At 45.0% G+C, this 22,019-nt stretch overlaps 1 protein-coding gene across 5 annotated transcripts in view; it reads left to right on the forward strand.

The window, feature by feature from the left end:
• The window catches only part of LOC146786095 (mitochondrial ubiquitin ligase activator of nfkb 1-A-like), a 45,146-nt gene that overhangs the window by 6,810 nt on the left and 16,317 nt on the right, over positions 1-22,019 (forward strand). For 3 of the 5 annotated variants that reach the window (XM_085635583.1, XM_085635587.1, XM_085635584.1), the window contains 2 exons: positions 9,348-9,494; positions 15,224-15,363. In XM_085635583.1, the coding sequence (XP_085491709.1) occupies positions 15,247-15,363 (117 nt within the window). In that variant the 5' untranslated portion in view covers positions 9,348-9,494; positions 15,224-15,246. Of the gene's footprint in view, positions 1-9,347; positions 9,495-11,326; positions 11,374-15,223; positions 15,364-22,019 lie in introns of those variants that run through there. The other 2 variants (XM_085635586.1, XM_085635585.1) reach the window with 2 other exon arrangements.

Raw genomic sequence — 22,019 nt, forward strand, 5'->3', positions numbered from 1 at the left:
GAGACTGTCTTACCATGGGGGCTTTAAGTGTATGCCTAATAATTGAAATTAGAATGCGTTCATGTCTAGTATTGAAGGAAAAGAGAACGAGTGGTGCGCGCGCGCGCCATGTGGTTTCAATTATCGCGCCCGTGTCTGGGCACGATAATTGAAACCACATGGCAGCGGTGCGCGTAATAGACACCAATAGGCCATGGGCGGAGCAACGCGACCGCCTTTGGCCTATTGCGTGCCGTCTTATTGAAAAACACGCATGCAAAGCCCAATCGCGGGGGCCAAAAGGAAAAGCACACGCACAAGCGTGTGCGATTCCTATGCCGATTTTCAAACCCCGTACAAGAGGTCTCTCGCTGCGCACTGCAACGCTAGGCGCGAGACCTAAAAAGGTGCCTTCCCGGACACATCTCCGTCTACAATTAGTGTCATACCCCATCCTGACCAAGGCTGGTCCGTAATATATATCCTGTGCAGTATTTTCAGCTGCACCAGTTTCAGCTTTGAGGATATTGCCCCCTCCCTCTGGAATGCCAGCACCTCCATTCACTCCTCCTCATCAAGTTCTGTTGGATCACTTTCCCACATTGCACGGAGCCGTGGTAGGGGATCAGGTGAATGATTTATAAGTTTTAGGTACGTCAGGGAGATTGCCTTTTTGGGCATATAGCTGTCCAGAAGCCTGTCCTCAAGAGGAGAGGCCTCAGGAGGGGTCTTCCCCTTTGGCATAACAGTGTATAATGCGTGTCGCACCTGCAAGTATCTGAATCCCTCAGTGTCTGCGAGCTCGAACTTATGTTGTAGGGCCGTGAAGGGCATTACTTCTTCTTTTTTCCAAACATTGCCCACTCGGGAGTCCCATAGTGGTGTAAACCGCGTTATGGTGTTTGCCCATCCCATATCTTTCTGGACCTGGTGCGAAACCTATACAGAATGTTTTGTAGGGCCTGTCAGGGGGAGTTTGGCCAGTTTAGAATATAGTGCCCATGTATAATTCCCGCCGGGGAGGAGCCCCCTATCCGTGGCATAGCCAGGATCCGTAGGGGGCTGGTATATACAGTGGTTGATAGCTGCTAGTTGTGCTGGCCAGTAGTATTTTTTAATATTTGGCAAACCGATTCCATCATGCCAGCTACGCACCAATTTTGAGAATGCGATTCTCGGCCGACCACTCCCCCAGAGCAGCGCTTGGTGCGCACTTTCCACCTGTCTGAAATATGATGTGGGAATCAGGGCAGGTGAATTTTGTAGGACGTATAAGAACCTAGGGAGAGACATTATTTTAAACAACGCGGCTCTCCCCAATAGTGACAATGGAAGAGATTACCAATGTTCCACTTCAATCACTGCAGCGGCGGTAAGAGGTTAGCATTGTAAAATAATTTAGGATCCTTAGTAATAAAAATCCCCAAATATTTAAACCCCTCTGTCACTATCTTAAGTTGATATTCCTTTAGTAGGACCGGCGGCATGCCCTGAAGCACAAAAATTAACGACTTTGACCACTTGATAGTATACCCGGAGTATGTACAGAAATTAGTAAAGATATTAAGGACTCAATGCAGGGATCTATTTGGGAAAGCCAGGTATAGCAAAATGTTGTCTGCGTAGAGCGATAGCCGGTCCTCCCAATCATCAGCACAGCGCAGCCCTCCTATTACGGGGTCTCGTCGGATCTAGCAGGCCAGGGGTTCTAATGTAAGAGCGAACAGCAAGGTGGACTGGGGGCACCCTTGTCTAGTCCCCCTGTGGAGGTGGAATAAAGCTGATTTTTTGTTATTGACCTCTACCTGTACGAGTGGGTCAGTGTGTAAAAGTCGGACCCAGCTGATAAATTTAGGAACCGAATCCCAACCTTTCCAAGATGGCGAACAGGTATGGCCACTCAGTGGTGTCAAACGCCATGGTGGCGTCTAGAGACACCACAACTGCATCTTCTTTTATGGTGTCAGCCCTTCCCATACCGCCATGCACCCTCCTTAAATTCAGGGATGTGTTACGCGACGGCATAAAGCCGGATTGGTCCGGATGAACCAGTTCCGGAAGAACCCGAGTCAATCGGGTGGCAAGCAATTTAGCCAATATTTTGGCCTCGGCGTTCAGTAGCGATATGGGTCGATACGATTGACAGCTGTCTCTTGGTCTTCCCTCCTTAGGTATCACTACCAGGTTGGCCAATCTTTGGTCCTGGTGAAGGGATCCCTCTTCAAGACTTTCTTCGAACATTGCTCTGAGGTAGGGGGCTATCTTATCAGGTCTTAATTTGTACAGTTGGGGCCCATTGCTTTTCCAGTCTGGAGAGAATGAATAGCCTGTGCTATTTTGTCTGGGGTGATGTCCCCCTCCAACGAAGTTCTGTCTGCGTCTGCCAGTACCGGCAGACGAATCTCCGCCAGTAGATCTTTAGTTTCCACCTCCTGTCTGCTGCACCTAGAAGTGTAGACCAAGCCATTATATCTACCAAACTCGTCCGCGATGTCCTGTGGATCAGTGAGCTTTTTCCCGTTTGCCATCCAAAGTTCTGTGACCAATCGGTTCGCTGCTTCCCTCCTGTCTAACTCGGCTAATATTTTCCCGGCCTTGTCCCCCAGCTCATATACGCTCCCCATCTTGTGGCTGAGCATGGTTTTGGCAGCCTCTCGCCTCGGATCTGTACTCCTCTTGTGTCAAGTGGAGAAAATATGGGCCGTCTCGGTCAGCTGACATCGCAAGGCCCTCCTCCAATCTGAGAATTTCCTCCTCCAGTCGGAGAAGTCTAGCTTGTCTGTCTTTTTTTCGCCCCGGAGATCTGGGATAGAGCGTGTCCCCTTATCACTGTGTTAAAGGCCTCCCAAAGAACCCGAGCTGAGGCAACTGTGCCGTTGTTTTCAGCAAAGTAGTGTTAAATTTCTTGTTCTAACTTTGATTTAATTGCAGGGTTCTGAAAATACCAGGGGCTAATAGGTGCAACCTGATTGCAGTCACCCTTACCATACTCCATGTGTAGCCAGACTGGGGAGTGGTCGGATATTCCCCTAGCTAGGTGTCTTACTTCCTTGACCTAGCCAACTTGTGCCGCCGGGGCGAGGATATAATCTATACGATAAAAGCTCTTGTGGACCCCAGAGTGAAACATGTATTGCATCTCTGTAGGGTGATATACCCTCCACATGTCCACCAGACCCATAGCTTCTAGGAAACGCGGGAGGTGCAGACGTGAGGGCGGTATGTCTCTAGGGGGGTAGTGGTCCATCGTCCCAGAAACTACTGAGTTTAGGTCTCCTCCTATTACCAGTCTACCAGTGGGAAACGTAAGTAGTACCCCCCCCCCCCCCCCCAGTCTTTAAAGGTAATGTCCTGCAATCCTGGTGGCAAGTACAGTGACAACAGTATCAGAGCTTCACTCTCCCACTGACCAGATACCGCCGCATATTGTCCCAAATGGTCTGTGTAAACCTGCTCTATTGCCATTGGGAAAGCACGATTTTCAGTATTCCAACTCCCCTGGAGCCTGTCGGGAACCCGGAGTGAGCCACTAGTTGGTAGCCCCCTCCAGCTAGGGCCTTGCACATGTTTCCTATGAGGTGTGTCTCCTGAAGCAACACCACCTCTGGGGCATGTCGCCTAAGAAACTGTAAGACAATTTCTCTTTTAATTTGATCCCGCAAGCCATTCATATTTCATGATAACTTCTTAATCCGTTTCTCAGTTGTAGTGCCCATATTTCCGGCTATCCTTTGCTATCGGGGGGACGCCCTGCCATGTCCCCGGAACACCCACAGATAAGAGAATCGTGTGCGAACTGCCATGAGCTCAGTCCCAAGTTCCTGGTCACTGCGATGCCCATGCTTAGACTCGACAAATACAATGCTCTGACAAACGAAAAATAATCCTACAATACCAAACCTCTCAACACCCACCACCCTGTTGCCCTCCCTGCTCTCCTGCACTCTGGGCTCGAAACTGCCCATGACCCCAATAGTGCATAGTGCTTGTCGCCCTTACAAAAAAAAAAATACCTTTACTAGAAAGTAAAGGGGAAGAGGCATTAGTCTCCCGCCCAATGGACCTCCCACTGCTGTTGTGCACTCTCCATTAACCATATATGGACATGCATCATATAAAAATACAATCAAATTATGCAGAAAATGCTCACTTGGCCTGCTCAGCGCAGCGTCTTGGTCAATCCTGTGTCATTAGGGGTGACGGCGACGTAGAAGTCCCTCTGTTAACAGCGTTAGTTGTGGCAAAACTGTCACTGGTCAGTTCCACCGCCGAAGTCTTATCTAACGTTGTGAATCTTCACTGGTCTCCAGCCCTCCAACCACTCTTGTGCTGCATCCGGCGAATAAAAAAACCAAGTCTTGCCATCCGCTTCGACTCGCAGCTTAGCCGAAAATTACATCGCATAACGAATGCCGTTATCCCTTATCAGTTTTTTAACATCCAGGAACGTGCGACGTTGGCTTTGAACCTCAATGGTAAAATCCGGTAAAAAGGACAGTTCACTTTTGTCATACTTTAGAGGAGGGTTAGCACGTGCTGTTTGTAGAATACTGTCTCAGTCCCTGAAGTTAAGGAGTTGTGCCAGGATCGGCCTTGGAGGCGCACCGGGCCTAGGTCTCCCCCCCCCCTCCCACCCAGCACTCTATGCGCCCTTTAAACCGTAAAGAATTTTGACAGAGTTTTGGGACGTAGGTGGTTCCATGAACAGGTCTGCGGCTGGCCCCTCCGCTCGCTCAGGGACCCCAATAATTCTGACGTTGTTACGGCTTGCGCGACCTTCATAGTCATCCAGTTGGGCATCCAACCTTTTTTCTGCCAATTGGAGATCTTTGATTTCTTTACCCATTCGGTGGGTGTCGCTACTTAGTTCCTTCGTCACCCCTTCCATGGTTTTCACTTTTTCGCTAGTGTTTTTCAAATCAGTCCTGAGCAATGCCATTTCGATGGATATGGTGTTCATTCTGTGTTCCAGTGATGTACGCACCCCCGCAATGGCTGCCATTACGTATGGATGGCCTCGACGATTTCTCCACCTCTCACTTGGTCGCCCCCCTCCTGTTCGCACCCTTTGTGCATTGTGTATTTATCCAGCTTTGTCTGGAATGTAGACCTCTGTCGTTTTGGTCCTGACATGACGCAGCGGCATAAACAAAGTACCATTCAACAGCACTATGCACTCGTGGTTCAAGTTTCACACACAGCACACAAAGTCAAACACTCGAGAGGCTGCCAGAGTGCTGTCACGCTAGGGTTGTAAAATGAAGGGTGTACTGACCTCAGTATTTTAGAGATGTATTAGCTTGTAGTCACACCTTCCTCCAATGAAGTATATGCCAGCAATGGCTACCAACCACGTGTCACTGTCCCCAATGTGCGTGTGCTACAGCCCTTGTGGTTTTGGACCAGGGTCATCCGTGCACTGAGTGCTGCTTGGCAAGAATGTAGTCAGGGTGCATTGCCCCCAAAGTGAATTATGCCGCTGTGTCGCAGTGTGGCTCACCCGTCTGTCAGTCCGGTCCACTGCCGTTGGGCCGATTGTTTATTCAGGTCCTGGTCCTCCTATCTGGAGATTACGATGCATGCGGGCTCTCCACCCTAAGCTGAAGCCTGAGTACTAGACTGCGGCCCTGCCTGTCAGTTTCCGACAGGGCCGCTTAGCGGTATGCGGATCAGAAGATGTGGGCCATGTCACGGACTGCCGATGTATCTCTGATACCTGTGGCAGCCACCTCGGTAAGGATTCTGATAGTGGGGGAACCAACAAGAGAGACCCTACTGCGGCCCCCCACGCCTGCAGGGGTCCAAATGCAGAACGTTGGGCCTTGGCCTCCGGGGTGCTGCCATGCTCCGACAATTGCAGAGGCTTCACACGGAGGTTCCGGCTGGCCGTGCAGTCACTCAAGCCTGGGGATTCCGGGCCCGATCCTCGCTCCGTTCCACTTCTGCCCGGAGTCTCAGTGCGAGCCCTGCCCAGCGCACGGCGTCACAGCGGAGGTACCTCACACACCCCGCCGAGCTTTCAGGCCATCGGCGTCAGGGGCTTCATCGCCCGCAGCCATCGCGCTCGGCGGTTAAGCTACGCCCCCGATTCCTCAATATTAATCGAGTTGAGGTGACATAACGCCCTGAGTGTAGTGCTGTAGACTGCCTTACAGATGACATCACATATGGCTTAATTGATGATATGGCATTGATATCGTCCATTACATTATTGAAGCCACACTTGATTCGGCAGTCTGTCTGCAGACTGTGGAAATACAGCCTTGTAGCTATATGTTTAATAATCATGGACAGGTGTATGGTAAAAGATATCAAAAACAACTTAGACGGACCCAAGCTAGATGGCTGAATAATGCTGTAGTGCCAGGCACCACTAAGGTTTGTTAGAAGAACCCTCGCACACCAACCTAGTTGGTGTCATGATTCATCATCGGGTTCCCAGCTGAGTAGCCGAATGGTACCCAGCTGTGCTGTGACACCTGGTTACAGTAGAGCTGTTTTTTTCCTTTTTGTGAGTGTGATGAAGTAGTGCGAGTTAAAAATACCTCTGGGGATTCTTACTGATATTTATTTATTCCAAAAGGATAATTAAGACCAAATCTCTAGTCTTAATATATTATCCGTTTTCAGTTTTTAATATACCCTGGGCCGTTGGGAATAAATAAGTATCAGTAAAAATCCCCAGAGGTATTTTTAATTCACACCACTTCATCACACTCACGAAAAGAAAATGCTCCACTGTAACCAGGTGTCGCAGTACAGCTGGGTAGCATTCGGCTACTCAGCTGGTAACCCAATGATGAAGCATGACACCAACTAGGTTGGTGTGCGAGGGTTCTTCTAACAAACCTTAGTGGTGCCTGGCACTACAGCATTATTCAGCCATCTAGCTTGTGTCCGTCTAAGTTGGTTTTGATTGTATTACCCTGGGACAGGGACGGTTCCACATATCAGTCCTTGCTCTCTTTTTTGTTCTTCCTATGGGAAAATATATCCAAGTGTACTAAATACAGTAAATATGCATTACTGTTGAATAAATCTATGTTCATGGAGGTTTTATTGAGTCCTCTATGTCTTCCCTTTTGATTACATCAGAGCTCTGAGTCTATGAGGAGAAAATCTTTGGTTATTCACGTTCAAGTTTGATCATTAGGATCAGTTCTCGTCAAATTTTCTCCACATACAGCCCCTTTCCGGTGTGAAATGGAGTTAAAGGCAAGTTTAAAAAGATTAGTATTAATTATGCTCTTATCTACATGTAGTTTGGGTTGACTATCAATGCATTCCACAGCCTTGGACCCTCAACTCTCCGGGACCCGCTTAGTTTTGTATACTTTTGAAGGTCCTTTAAACAGAAGTGATGCTTATCTTTACTTGTTCTCAAGGCATCAGACTTAAGAAATGTTTGTCACATAGGAGAAAATCACTGCCCTCCTTTGATGCGATGAATGACCCAAAACGTTGTTACCTCCATCTGTTTGCTGGGAGTGGGAATAGTGCCTTATCTCCTATCCCTATATGGAATATTTCTTGTTCAAAGTGGCATTCCTGGGGGGCGTGGCTTAGGCGCCTTCGGGGATGGCCGCGGCGTCCGAGAGCTCCGCGGTGGCGTGAGGCGAAGGACTCTTTCCAGGCTATTTTCCCCCAATTTCAACGCACAGAAACCGCTTCCGATATCGTCGGAAGTGTGGCTCCATGGAACGCGTTATAGCCGTCGACGCATGGTGAGCTTCAGGATACCGTTTTTGGCTTTATAACGGCTGTAATGCGCTCGGGCCGCCATTTTGTTTTTTCTTTTTGAGGTGTTTCTCACGTTTGCTGCCTTTTTACCTCCGAGGATGTCAGTTTTTGTGGAAATAAGTGCCTAATCTGTTTTTTATTATGCTTTCTATGAGCTCCTTCATTGTTTTTTTTACGGGACATTTCTTATTTGATCACCGCAGCTATGCTATCGTATCTGATACATTTTTGCGTTCCATGGCTTGCTATTTCTGCATTGGGGCAATGTAATGTTCGTCATAAATTCAGTCTGACAGGATAGGGTTGTTACCCTCTTGCTCCGCACTGCTGTCAGCTCACTTTGGGAGTCAGTACTCTCTGGATTCAGAATTTTTGGACTTGCCGCCAGCATTTTTCCCTCATATAGTGGCGTGTGCTGTCCTACGTCTGGTAGCTTCATACAGCTTTATTTTACTCTCTGAAATTTGCTGGTTACCATCTTCTTTCAGTTTAGACCATGGCAGCATCCCGGCCTAACCGTAAAAAAGCTCCGCAACCTAGTGGTGCATCGCTGGAAGAATTCAATCCTTTTAATATTTTACAAGAGAATGCGGACGATCTCCCCAATGACTGTGTGGCTATAAAAGGTCCCTCTTCTTCTACGACTCGGCCAAGCTCCAAACAGGGGTCCAAAATACCATCTTCAGTTCCCTTCGCACCTAGAAAACGAGGAAAAGCGAATCCTCCTTCTCCTACTAATTCTTCGCCTCTGTCGATGGAGCTTCTTCTTGAAGAGATTCGCGCCCTCAAACCCTATATGGAAGAGACCAACATTCGTCTGCAGAGCCTGGAAGATAATTGGTCTCACACTGAGCAATGAGTTGATGTTCTGGAGAAAAGAGTTGACTCTGTGCAAGACTTTGCTGTGCAAGTTCCTCTTCTTCATAGAGAGGTTGATCATCTTAAACAGCAAGTTGAACAGTTAGAAAACCGTAATAGGCGCAATAACCTACGTATTTATGGTCTGGCTGAGGGACTTGAAGGTTCTAACGCAATGTCCTATTTTCAGTCCTTTCTTCCAACTCTTCTTGGTCTTCCAGAATCTCTGCCATTAAATATCCAACGTGCACACCGTTTGGGCCAAAACCCTCGTTCTCCATCTTCCTCAACGAAACCCAGAGGAGTAATTTTATATTTCCTAGAATATACGGATCTACTTAAAGTCTTACAGGCAGCCAAACAGAGAGGAAAGATTTCTTGGAATGGTTCCAATCTCTTTTTTGCTCAAGACTATGCCAAAGTCACTGCTGCTCGTCGAAAGAAGTTTTTGGATATGAGGCCAGCTCTTCGCAGCTTGAACGCTCGTTATGGCTTATTTCACCCCTGTCTCTTCAAAGTGACTTATAACAACAGAACAACCAACTATGAAGATCCTGCTGTGCTTCAAAGATTTTTGGACTCTTGTAAAGGAATCTCTATGGACATTTCTAAATCATAATATGTTGTGAAAATTTTTGTCTCAGCTGTTTAATATTTGTTAATTATATGTTCGCATGTGTGAATTCCTTTTATTTCAGTCATTTTTTGCAAACTTTGGTATTGCTATAATTTGTTATGTTAATTATTATTCTGTTTCCCCCTCTTACTAGGTTGTGGCTTCTGTGCTCCCGTAATTCCAGTGTTCTTCATTCTGCCTGGAGGTTGTTCTTTATGTGCTTCTCGTCCCGCGACCTCTCGTCCGGCGTTTGGTCCTCCTTATGTGGCTCCACCTACCCTGTCATTCTTGTTCTCTTGTGGTATGTCTTTCGTTTAATGTATTGTTTTACCAGTTGTTATTTATGCTTTATCTTTTTGTTTCTTGTTATTTTCGCTCCTTCCTTCTTTTTCTCCTCATTCCTCTGTTTGATCTATATTTTCAATTTTTCTTTTATGCTTCTTTTTTATATAATCTTTTTTCTCATTTTCATTTTTTCTTCTATCTCATGACCTTTTGTATTCCTCACTACTATCTTTTTACCATAATGTTCTTTTTCTTTCTTTTGTTGCATAATTCGCATGGTCTATGCCTTTATATATGGCATACTTTTTCAAGAACTGTTTTCATTGTTTTGACTAATTTTACATAGGATTTAAATGTCGTTAAATATTATATCTTGGAATGTTAAAGGTTTGGGTTCTCCTATCAAACGCCAACGAGTTTTGTCACATATTGCGAATCTGAAGGGAGATATTGCTCTTTTACAGGAAATTCATATACCAGATACTGAAATAGTTAAATTACGACGGAATTGGGTAGGCCATGTTTTTGCATCATCTGGCTCAGGAAAACGCAATGGTGTAGCTATTCTCTGTCATAAACGCTTGGATGTCCAGCTAATTCGGCAGGGTACTGACTCCGAGGGTAGATGGGTTGTGATCTCCTTACTGATTAACACGATTCCCCTTTCTATTTTTAATATTTATGCTCCCACTACTCAGGACAAATTGTTTTGGCCCCAAATTCTTTCCCTTTTAATGCAATGCAGTGATGAGTATTTGATTTTTGGTGGGGACTGTAATATGATTGTAGACCCCTTTATTGATAGGAATTTCAACTCCAGGTTCATCCCTTCCTCTATACATTCTCAATTTACCTCCACTATTTCTCAAAGGTCACTTGTAGATTCTTGGAGACTTTGTCACCCCACACTACGAGAATACACTTATTATTCACCTGCTCATTCTTCACAATCCCGAATAGATTACCTCTTTATTTCCAACACATTTCTCATTCAGACATAGGGTCTATTCTAATTACTGATCATGCCCCAGTTTCCTTAAGTTTAGATCTACTTCCTCCCACTAAAGATACTAGATGCTGGAGATTTAATAACACTCTTTTATTAGACCCTACGTTCACACCAGCCTTTCTCGATTTTGCCTCCTTATTTTTTGAGGAAAACGAATCCCCCCAGCTGTATCCTCAACTTGTATGGGATTCCTTTAAAGCTGCCTCTAGAGATTTTATCATATCCTTTGTTGCTCAGAAGCGGCAGGGAGCTTCTCTTTCATCTCAGGCTCTTAATTTACAAATTAAAAAATTGGAACACCACTATTATCTAACAAAAAGCCAGTCTACCTTAGAAGAACTTATTAATGCCAAACTTTCTTTTAATAAACTTTCTACTAATTCTGCGAATCTATATTTGCTTAAGTCTAGCGCGAAATTCTATAGTGCGCAAAACAAGTCTGGCAACCTTCTTGCTAAATATCTCAAAATCAAGCAAGAACGTACTAAAATTGAGTCTATCATATCTTCACCTAATACCGTACTTCATAATGACGAAGACATTCTTTTAGAGTTTTCCAATTTTTACAAATCACTTTACACACCCGAATCTTCGCCTCCTTTATCGGACATTGATCAATATTTAGCCTCTATTCCTCCACCTCCTTCTTTGGATGTAGATTTCTCCTCTCTGGAAACTGATATACACTCTAATGACCTCCTCAAAGCTATTCACTCGCTTAAAGAAGGGAAAGCTCCAGGACCTGATGGTTTTACTATAGAATTTTATACTCATTTTTCCAATTTGCTTATTCCCAAATTACTTAACTTATTCTTGTTTTTTATCACTTCCCAGAGATCCGAGAGTTCATTTCAAGAGGCTTTGATTTGTCTCCTTCCTAAAGAAGGTAAAGACCATACATTATGCAAAAATTATAGACCTATTTCTCTAATCAATTTAGATTATAAGATCTTTGCGAAGATTCTTGCGCTTCGTCTCGATAGCATTTTACCAAAATTAATAGGTAAAGAACAATGTGGCTTCATTAAGGGTCGCCACCTCTCTGATAACACTCGGCTCTTTTTTAATGTACTTAGTAAATCTCATTCCCATAAATCTTCGTTAGCAGCTGTAGCCTTGGATGCTGAGAAAGCCTTTGATAGGGTTAATTGGCAGTTTATCTTTTCAACTCTTACTTGGTTTGGTTTTGGCCCTAAATTTCTTTGTTATATTTCATTACTCTATACTTTTCCAAGATCATTTATTTTAGCTAATGGACTTGTTTCCGCTTCTTTCTCACTTCTTAGAGGTGTCGGGCAAGGTTGTCCTCTTTCTCCCCTTTTATTTATTTTAGCTCTAGAACCCTTCTTATCTAAAATCCGGATGAACAAAACTATTACTGGTTTTCCTTATGGCGATAAACATCTAAAGCTCTCGGCATATGCTGACGATATTCTTTTATTTATTTCTAACCCTCAGATCTCATTGCCGGCTTTCCTTTCAGAAGTCTCTAGTTTTTCTGCAGTTTCAGGTTATAAACTCAATGTAGATAAGTGTGAAATTCTTCCGTTAAATAAGTATTGTTTTCATGCTGATTTTGTATCTTCTTCTTTCCACTGGAGTCCTACAAAGATTAAATACTTGGGTCTATGGTTTACTCCTTCTATTAAAGATACTGTATCACTCAACCTTAAGAACCTCCAATCTACTTTAATTACTTCCACATCGCGCTGGCACCCCTTGTTTTTATCTTGGTGGGGTCGACTAGATTCTATAAAGATGATGTTAGTCCATTCCTGCCTCACACCTGTATTTTTTCTGCATGATCATATGTGTTACGAGTGAGTATGATGGCGAAAGCTTTTATTCTCTTTCTCTCTATATGTTTTTGTGTTTGATAATATATATATATATGCACACAAATAACCTCCCACATACTTTTTTGTGGCGGAGAGGGAAGGAGCTGCACCACGAGCCAACAGGGTACTTGTAATTTAATTTATTTCAACAGTGCAATACAGGATAGACTGACGACGCGTTTCGGCATTTCGCCTGAAAATAAACAAATAAATATATATATATTTAGTATTTGGTATTCACAAATATTGTTCCCAGCTGCACCACCCAAAGTAAATTTTTTTAAAAATCAACCCTGATTTATCCTTTCAAAATAAAAAATAAAAATTCATTCATGGAGGTTGATACAATCTGGCACATTAACATGCTTTGAGAAGTGCACAGCAAACAATAGCAGGTGCCAATTTAAGGTAATAGTCTCACTTGAGAAATAAGTGGATTAGATCATTGATGCATTTTATATAAATATCTTATTTAAGAAATCAATGACAATATTGGGCATTTGCCTTTACAATAGGAATATGAACTCAGTCACATTATATTTGAAGTGATGTTTCACTAGGCACTTGCCTTAGTTACAATATAATCCATGTCCTGGGGTCCTTTGCAGGGCTGTACATACGAAATTGTTCGTTTCAGATATCTATTTCTATTTGAATTTACTTGGGGGACAGAGATCATATGTTCACTCTGTAAAAATCATTAGTCACTGCTTGCATTAATATTCAGACGCGAGTTCTCTGCAGAGGATTGCGGTCGCGTGAGTTATAGTTGCCTACAGTAACTATAACGGGGGAATTTCATTGGTTTTTTATCAGTAAAATGTCCAGCTAACTATAACGTGTGAAACCTATGGTTTTTTCAGTGAATATATATATATATATATACACACACATACTATAAATGGCTTAACTGGTGATATGACGTCTCCATTAACTTCATTGATAACTTCAACACTGCTGATGCTGCACAAATGTCTTTTTATTATTGCTGTATGTTTACGGCAGCAAAGTCCACTCGGGCACACGTTTGAAAAGTGTCACAGGGCTCACCACCACATAGTCGGGCACTCTTGGGCAGTGACAGGTGCTTGGCAAAATTCTCTTCTTCAGTGGCACAGACCAGTCTGGCACACTTTGGACTGTGGAAATGGCTGCGATGGCAGTCTGTTTCAGGCTCAGTTAGGCGACTGCTCTGGCTTGTCAGTAGTCATTTCTTCAGCTGTGCAAGACTCTCAGGCAACCTTGAGGCAAGTGCCACGGCTGTGACGCAGAGTCTGTCTCAGGCTCACCTGGGAACAGTGCCACAGACTCAATTGGCTGATTTTGATGACAACATATTCTCGGGCAGACCCCAACATGGCTCCGTGCCAGTATGCCAGATACTCTTGTCAAGAATTTCTGTTAGATTGGCTCTCAGAACCTGAATCAGCGGCTCTTGCCCACACTGGTACCATGCTGCTCTTGCACTGCTGGCTCACTCCTTCCAGGCAGGGTACTTCCAGGTGTTCCAGGACAGGGAGGCAGGTGTTCCACCAGATCACACTCCAGGTCATGTTCCTTCACATCTCGGAAGCTGGCTGTCAGGCAGACACAAGCTCTAGTTAGGCAGTAGTATGGATCACTCCTTCGTTGGTCAAAAAGAACGTGGAACTGGAACAACAAGTGAGTCATCCGCTCCAGCTCTTATGTAAGTGCAGCAGACAGGGGATTTGTATTCTCCTTCTACACATTTAGAGCTGGGTTTGGTCTTTTCCCCTTTTCTGTGTTCTTCTCAGGCTGTCTCCCATCCTTTGCCTAGATTGATGCTCCTTACAGGGGCAACAGTCTGCCCCTGACTACCAACAGCTGCACCAACAGTGATCAGGAAGAGAGACAAGACATTTTCTTAAGGACAGTTCACACTCTGAACAACAGGTACAACAGGTCTCGCCGTTCAACGCCACCATCTACCAAATGGCAGTGTTCAGGAAGACTAATTAGTCACGTCTGGAGCAAAAGCAAAACGACCTTATTGATTTATTAAGTGGAAGCCTGCCACCTCTTTTCCCACTTCAGTGCACGTGTTACCTCCCTCCACATTCAAGAATGACAGTAGTACTCTTTCAATGTCTTGTAAAGTATCTTTATCTCCATATTGTGTACTTGAACAGGCCAAGGGCTTCCATATTGGAACCTACAAATCTCCTTAACTTTGGTTCACTCAGACATGCACTGTGTGTAACACACAGGTCACACACATACATACAACCACACACACGGTAGAAAGTTAGCACAAGGATTCAGGTTAGCTTGTAGCAGCTGAACTTCACACAAGTTGGTCGGTAGGCCAATAATCCTGTGACCCAGGTAAAAAGGTTTGGACACATTATATGATTACTAAGACACAGTATGAAGCCACCACCATTCTGCCTACTAGAACCGGTGACTGGGACAGTTGTCCACTGCCACTAACTATGGAGAGGGCGCTTGGTGCGCCCATCCAGGTCCAGGATGGTACTTGCATCAAAGGACAGGCCTCGGTATTAGGCACATTAGATGAGCAACAAGTCCTAAAACATGATACTCTCACTTGGAAAGAAGGGCAGGGGACACTGCACAACAGGCCGGTGCTATTCATGTCCCAATAAGAAATGTCAGTACCCTTTAGGTTTTGGAATGTAACTGCAATAACCTTGCGCTGAAGTTCATTTAAGAAAATGCATTTTAATGTTATGATTTGAATGTATAAAAAAGTCTTTTTTCAGTAAATTTGTATTTGAGATCAATACTTTAATTATGACCTTAAAATATTTATAAAGGCCCTTAAAATTCGGGGAGGTCGAACTACTCCCAGCTCAAAGTAGTACCTTTTGAGTATAGAGGAGTGTGATAATATTGCTTCATGTTTTCTTTATATAGGTGGAGACACCCTACCTGTTGCCATGGATGGCCTCAGCATCTCTCCGTTTGAAGCCATCTGCCTCACCTCCAGTGTTGCTTTCTCGGGGCTCTTCTACTACTTGTACCGGAAGAAATCCAAAGCTGTGAACAAGATCCTGGTAAGAATGAATTCCAAACTACCCCTGTTGGAGCATGTGCCCTAGTTCTAGAGGAACCCCTGTGTGGAGCATAGGGCCTGGGTCTGGACAAGTCACACTTGAGCAAGGTTAAGGCTTAGTAGGAACTCACTTCTCTTGCGTCTTTAGGAACCACTTGTGATGGAAGATCATGCCTAGTGGAAAGCGAACTGGCTAGCGGTGTAGTATCAACATGGAATTTGGAGCTGCCTTCAGGGCAGGTGCATTAATATTTGCAACCCTGGGCAAAGTGATATTTTGCCACTTATCCACCTCTTCCAAAGGGGCGAAATCTGCTTATTGCAAGGGCAATCTGGCAGACCCTTGTTAGTGATGTCTTAGGTGAATTTCCAGAATTGTCTTACCTTAGACTGGTCCTACCCTAGACTGGACCTCTCTTTCTAGACAATCCAGGATCAATAGTGTAAAACAGATAACGTTTATCTTATTCTGGAGGAACTGGGTATATTTTGTGGTTCAGTACTGTTGGTGCTGACTTGAGTTGGTTTTGAAAGATGAAGGTTTTAAGGTAGGGTAGTCCGGCTTTTATCTGACTTGCTTTCAGTCTGTGTGCTCAAGCATTAGGTCCGACTGGTGTTTGTGTTTGGTCATTCTTGCCCAATACTGGTATATGCCCAGTTGGAACTTATGTCCTGGAGCATCCAAGTGAGATGGCGTGGTAAGCGTCAGTGAAGCTGACATGCCCTGGTCTTTGAGCACTGGGTACTGTCGGGGGAGGGATAGGCCCACTTACTTGTGAGGTGTGCTTATTATTGTGGGTCCAAGTATGATTAAATATTAGCTACAGTAATGGATGACCTGTTGTAGCAAGCTAGCTCTGTATATACTATACCAAAGAAAGGTATAGTGTTCACAGAGTCCAGTGGATCCCCAGAGGCTTACCGAGGCTTAAGTAGATAATACTAAAAGCTCTATTTTTGGTAGTGTGGTCGAGCAGTTAGGCTTATCAGAGGGCTTTGTTGAGCATTTATTGTACACACTCAGGCAAGAAATGATTATGCATGCTCAAAGACTAAATCCAAGCCCAATTGTTTTGTATAAAACAATATTTATTTTATTTTGGAACTCAGTTGCAGGTAAGTAGCAATTTTAGGACTAGCAGTACTTTTCAAATACTGTAGGTATTGTGTTGTAAAGGCATTGAAATACTTTAGAGGAGCATAAAAAATACTTTGGTAATGTCAATCAAACAGTAGCAAACTTAGCAAATGTAAGAGTTAGACATTTCGTGCAATAGGCAGAAATGCAATGCAATCCTACGGAAGGATTACAGTTATGCACAATTACAGGCAAGTATTTGACATAAACATCCAGTCTTCGGGGGTCTAGACCAACACTGGGCAAGGGTCGGACCAAGGTGGGTACTACACCACAGCGGCACTTGTGCAGCTGGGTGCAGAGGTCACTGGGCACAATGTTAGTCAATGGAGACTGGGGGCAGCCACAAGTGGTGCTGGTTACAGGTAGGTACCCACGGTTTCAAGGCACAGGCCCCGGGTTAATGCAGGCACAAGGGGGTCCACAAGGAAGCACCAAACCTACAGCATAAGCGGCACAGGGGCAGTGGGTGCAGGGCGCAAATCAGCTTTGGCGGCCCAATACAAGTGAATAGGAATCTCGGTCCGACAAAGAGGCTGCATGCTCGGACCAGGAGGCTGGACGAAGGTGACCACCAGCTAGGCAGGTAAGTTGGGATTTCGATGGAGCTCTGGGCATCGTCGGCTGGGCTCCCCAAGATCTGGGGGCTGAGGATGCAGTGGTGCCTTTTGGTGTCGGATTTCCTTTACCGGAGCCAGCATGGTCAGGGGGACCCTTCGTATTAAGGCTGCAGGTGTCTTCATGGAGTCCAGGAGGGGGCAGCCACCAATGGAGTCGAAGTCAGGATCACTGGGGAAACTTCACTGGACAGGTGAGCTGATCAGACTCGGGCAATGGGCATCGGGTGCTGAGTGGGCAGGAAACCCGGATCCACCTGGATCCGGAGTGGATCCGGAGTCCTTGTAGATGGATTTGTCTGGACAAGGCTGCTGTCCTTGGGCGATCTGGCCTTCGTTGAATAGTGAGCAGGGTTTCTGGAAGTCGCTGGCCACAGGGCCGACGTTGACTGCTTTGCAGGTTCTCTAAGCGGAAGACAAGCTGGTAGGGCTGGGGCCAAGTCAGTAGTTGACTTAGGCTTTGCTGCACTGTGTCTTCTTTCATCCTCCGTCTTAGTAGGTTGGAGGAATCTGAGGATCCAGGTTCAGGGGTGCCCCTAAATACTGAATTTAGGGGCGATAATAGCCTAACAGGTAGTAGCCAATGGGCTGTCTAACGTTTAGGGTGACTACACCCTTTGTATGTCCCCTCCCTTTGGGGAGCAGGCATCCCCTAACCTGATTGGCTAAAATCCTTTCATTCAAGATGGAGGATATTTGAAGGAGGGGTCACCTTGGTCCAGGGCACCTTAGGGGTGATCTTCGCTAAAAGGAGACACGCGTCTCCTGCTGGCTAAGTTTCTTTCTGACCTTGCTGCCAGAAGTGGGGCTTGGTCAAGGGGAGCGGGAATCTCTACTAGCTGGAGAGGCCCTGGCTAGCATAGCAAAGGGCTTGAAGCCTTTGAGGCTCACCGCCCTAAATGCTGTTCCTGCTTGGGGGTAGGTGAGAAGCACCTCCACCCATATCAGGCTTTGTTTCCGACCCACAAGAACACAATAGCTCCCCCCTCAAGGATGTCAAAAACATGTCTGGAAGTGGCAAGCTGTTGCCGACCAGTCAGCCACACACTAGTGGTCCAGTCATTTTTCAGGGGGCATCTCTAAGTAGCCCTCTGAGTCATTTTACAGTAAATCCAGCATCGGCATTAGTGTGAGTTTATTGTGTGGACATGTTTGGTATCAAACTTCTTAGCATTCAGTAAAGCCATCGTGGAGCTGTGGAGTTCATAATGACAATCTCCCAGCCCAGGTACTCAATATGGCTTCACTGCACTTACAATGTCTAAGAATGGACTTAGACAGTGTAGGGGCATATTTATACGGCGCTGTGCCCTCGCCTGTGACATAGTGCACCCTGCTAGAGGAGTGACTTGCCTATGCCACAGGCAGTGTTTGGTAGGTATGGCACAAACAGATGCGTACCGTGTCGACTCTTAAGTTTTGTCTGCATCTAAACACACAGTCTGCAATGGTAGTGTATAGGTGTTAGGTGATGTGTCCCTGAGGGTGGCACAATACATGTTGCAGCTCTTAGAGACCCTGTCTAGTCACAAGGCCCTTGGTGCCACTGGTACCTTTTAAAGGAGTTTACATGTGGGGCAGAGGTGTGCCAGTTGTGGAAACAAATGTACAGTTTTGGGAAAGAACACAGGCACAGAGAACTTGATTGGCAGGGACCCAGTGCACACTGACGCTGCGGAACTGGTGTAATGACATGGACTTGATCATGGTAACGGAGAAGGCCACATTTACCAATAGGAAATGTCCAAAAAATGGGAAAGAGTGTGGGGTAAATAGAACATATATAGGGGAAACATCTGCAACTCTCCAGTGGAGGACAGCGACTCGGACGAAGACATGTGAAACTAGTGGAAGCTTGTGTGCGCAAAAGTAAAAACTTGTATTAATTGACTGTAACGGTGTAACATCAAGCAGTGAAATTGTAAGTACAGATCAATGTTATTCAACAAAATGTTTTAATAATAAAAAATGTACAAAAAAAAATGCATCAGAAGTCAGACAACAATTGGGGGGTAATCATGCAAAAAGGGGCACTTTCCTATACCTGTCATAAATAGGAAGGTAGAAGAAATGTTAGGCTCAGTTTTACCTGAATGTAAAGGAGCCATGTGGGATGCACCACCAGAGTTGACCTATTCTGGTTCAGAAAGGCTCGGACTAGTTTACTTTACTTGCCCTGCTAAGAAGGATACAGGCATGTTGAAAGTTTTAGGCCATTAAAGCAGAGCTGGTGTGGTTGTGAGAGTAGATTAATTTGAAAGAATTCAATGCAATGGAGATTGAACCGTGTTAGAGCTCAGGTATTCCAATTCTCGAAGATCTAGCTATGGTGGCCGAGTATGCTAATGTGGAACAGTTGGGCCCGTTTCCAAGAGATTGAGGGTTAGACCTAGTTATACCTTACATGTCCTGCTGTTGGATAGAGCCAGCAGTCATGCAGGGTTAAGCCCAATACCTGCGAACATCTTGCGGTACTCCAGTATCTAGGAGTGATGGCTGACCAGACCACCACCTGCCCTACTATATCTTTTGTTGTATTATCCTGGATGATACTGACCTCTTGGTGCTGGGAGATTTATGTCTGATGTGGATTAAATCAGGTAGAGATCACATATCCAGTCAGATGTAGATTTGTAACCCGTTTAATTTTCTTTTCAGGGACATCTGTTAAAAGATGAGTTTTTACCTATTCTAAAATAGCTTGTCCTGCTTCTTGAGGGTCCAGTTAAATTATGCTGGATTTATGATGCGCCAGCGTAACCTTGGTGGCCAAACATCGTGAGATGTTACGTTACAGCAAGCACAATGCTTTCCTTTCAGTCCCAGAGGTGATGATAATTTCCTGCGATATGGCTCATGGTTCACCTGTCTCTAGCCTTTGCCACCAGTAGTGCCATGATAAGGAATATATAAAGAAATACATGGAGCTCAAAGTTTGAGAGTCCAATCTAGTTGTCAACAGTTGTCGCACCTCAGTTGGTGCAGCTCTGCCCAGTTCTCACTTTTAGGAAAAGAAGGTACAGTAATTTTGTGCAGTTCACTGGGATGGCATTTCCATATCCTTCTACCACCTCTCCAGATACCACTCTCATCCGTCCACTATTTGGTGGGCCCATGATGAATCCGATCCCTTGATCTCACAGCTACAACCTAACATCCCGATTGCTGCATCACACCGTCTCCTGCCCAGTTTTACATTCATATGTGTTCATCAGGTTTATGTTTGCCAGTTTGAACTTGCTTGAATAAATGTGGGAAAAACTTGCCAACTTGGGCTACATTCCAGAGTCTTACCTCTATTACAGTACTAGTAACCATTAGGGATGGAGGGCCGAGGCGGTCTCCGCGTGGCATGAAAAGGATACTGAAATCTTGCTACTGCCATGTTCCCACAATGTCTGCTGGTGAAACATTGCACTGAGTTCAGAACTCAGCCTGGCCTACCACCTTCTGTTGCCCTGCCCATGCCTGACTGTTGTACTGGACTATCACCTCCACACCTCTTATGATGCCTCAGGCCGGTCTGCTTAACCTCACAGGACTTGCCTTTGAGCAGCCAAGATGCACATGCAGCACTGCCATGTGCCACGCCTCAAGGGTTAGACTAATGCTTTTCCGTGCTTGTCCCCGCACACATTATTGTACTGAAATGCATTAGTCTCACAATTCGAGCTCCTTTCTGCCTTTGTATTACTATTGCACAAGGCGTTCAGCGTGGCATTGCCTATTTATTGCCTGCTCTACTGGTCAGTCTGCTGCCTCCAGGTGCCTAGCAGAGCCTGGGTTCCAGAATAGCGGAGGGTGTGATGGATGCACCAGAATATTGATAATGAGTGTCTTGTCCTCCCAGCTATATTGCACTATCTGACATGGGTGCCTAGGTTCAAATCCCAGCGACTCCATTTTTGAAATCATGTGACTTTAGGCAAATCATTTACTCTACTGTGTCTGATTTTCCTCAATCATCATATTTGGCGTGGGATGTTCAGTAACCAATTAAAGTAAGGGGGGGTAAGATAAGCGGTGCCTTACTGTACAGACTGGCCTTTGAGTGGGGGACAAGTGAAGATAGTGCCTGAATGAGTACCTGCACCTACCTTTCCCAAGACACAGCCTCATAGTGTTAAAAGTAAAAAAAAAGATCCTGAGGGGGGTCATCAAAGACATTCTGAGCCCAAATAAAAAAGCCAGGTTTGCCCAAATGTATTCATACCCCTAGCAAGCAAGTTTTGTGGTCCGCGCATAGTTTACGTTCCAATAAGTAATAAGAGTGAACAATAATGAAAGTGACATTACATGTCCAAAGCATTGCTTCCTCAAGTGAATTATGTTACTTTACCAAATGAGTTATATTTGGAACTAAGTAAACCCTTCTTGGTAGTCCAAAGGAGTGACCGGCTGTCCAAAATGGATGTATACTTGCCATGTGATGTCAACACTGATGGAGGGTTAAGAGGGAGGCCATTGACAAGAACACACAAAGGGAAGAAGGACCGTGGTAAGAGAGAGGGCAGAAAAAAGGAGGAGAAGAAAATGATGGGGAGGAAAAGACAGTGAACGAGATTAGATAGGAGGAGAAAGAGCGAGAGACAAAACAGATGACAGAGCTTAAAAGATAAGAGAATGAAAGGTCAGTGAGAGGAGTGGGACAAAAGGGGAAGAGACCTGAGAACAGAGGTAAAAACAAAGGAGGAGTATGGAAAGGTGACTGGGAAGTTTGAATATAAAGGGAGTAGAGAGAAAAAAATGTGGAGTTATATGGGCAGTGAAAAAAGAGACATGAAAAAGCAGGAAAGTGTAGTGTTTAGTGAGACAAGAAAAAAGGAAGAGGGTAGGAAAGAGACAAAAGAAGTGAGGTTAGGGATAGACAATATAAGGGAGAGAAGAGATAAAAGAGAAGAG

The sequence above is a fragment of the Triturus cristatus genome, chromosome 11, assembly GCF_964204655.1.
Source record: "Triturus cristatus chromosome 11, aTriCri1.1, whole genome shotgun sequence".
Classification (NCBI taxonomy): Eukaryota; Metazoa; Chordata; class Amphibia; order Caudata; family Salamandridae; genus Triturus; species Triturus cristatus.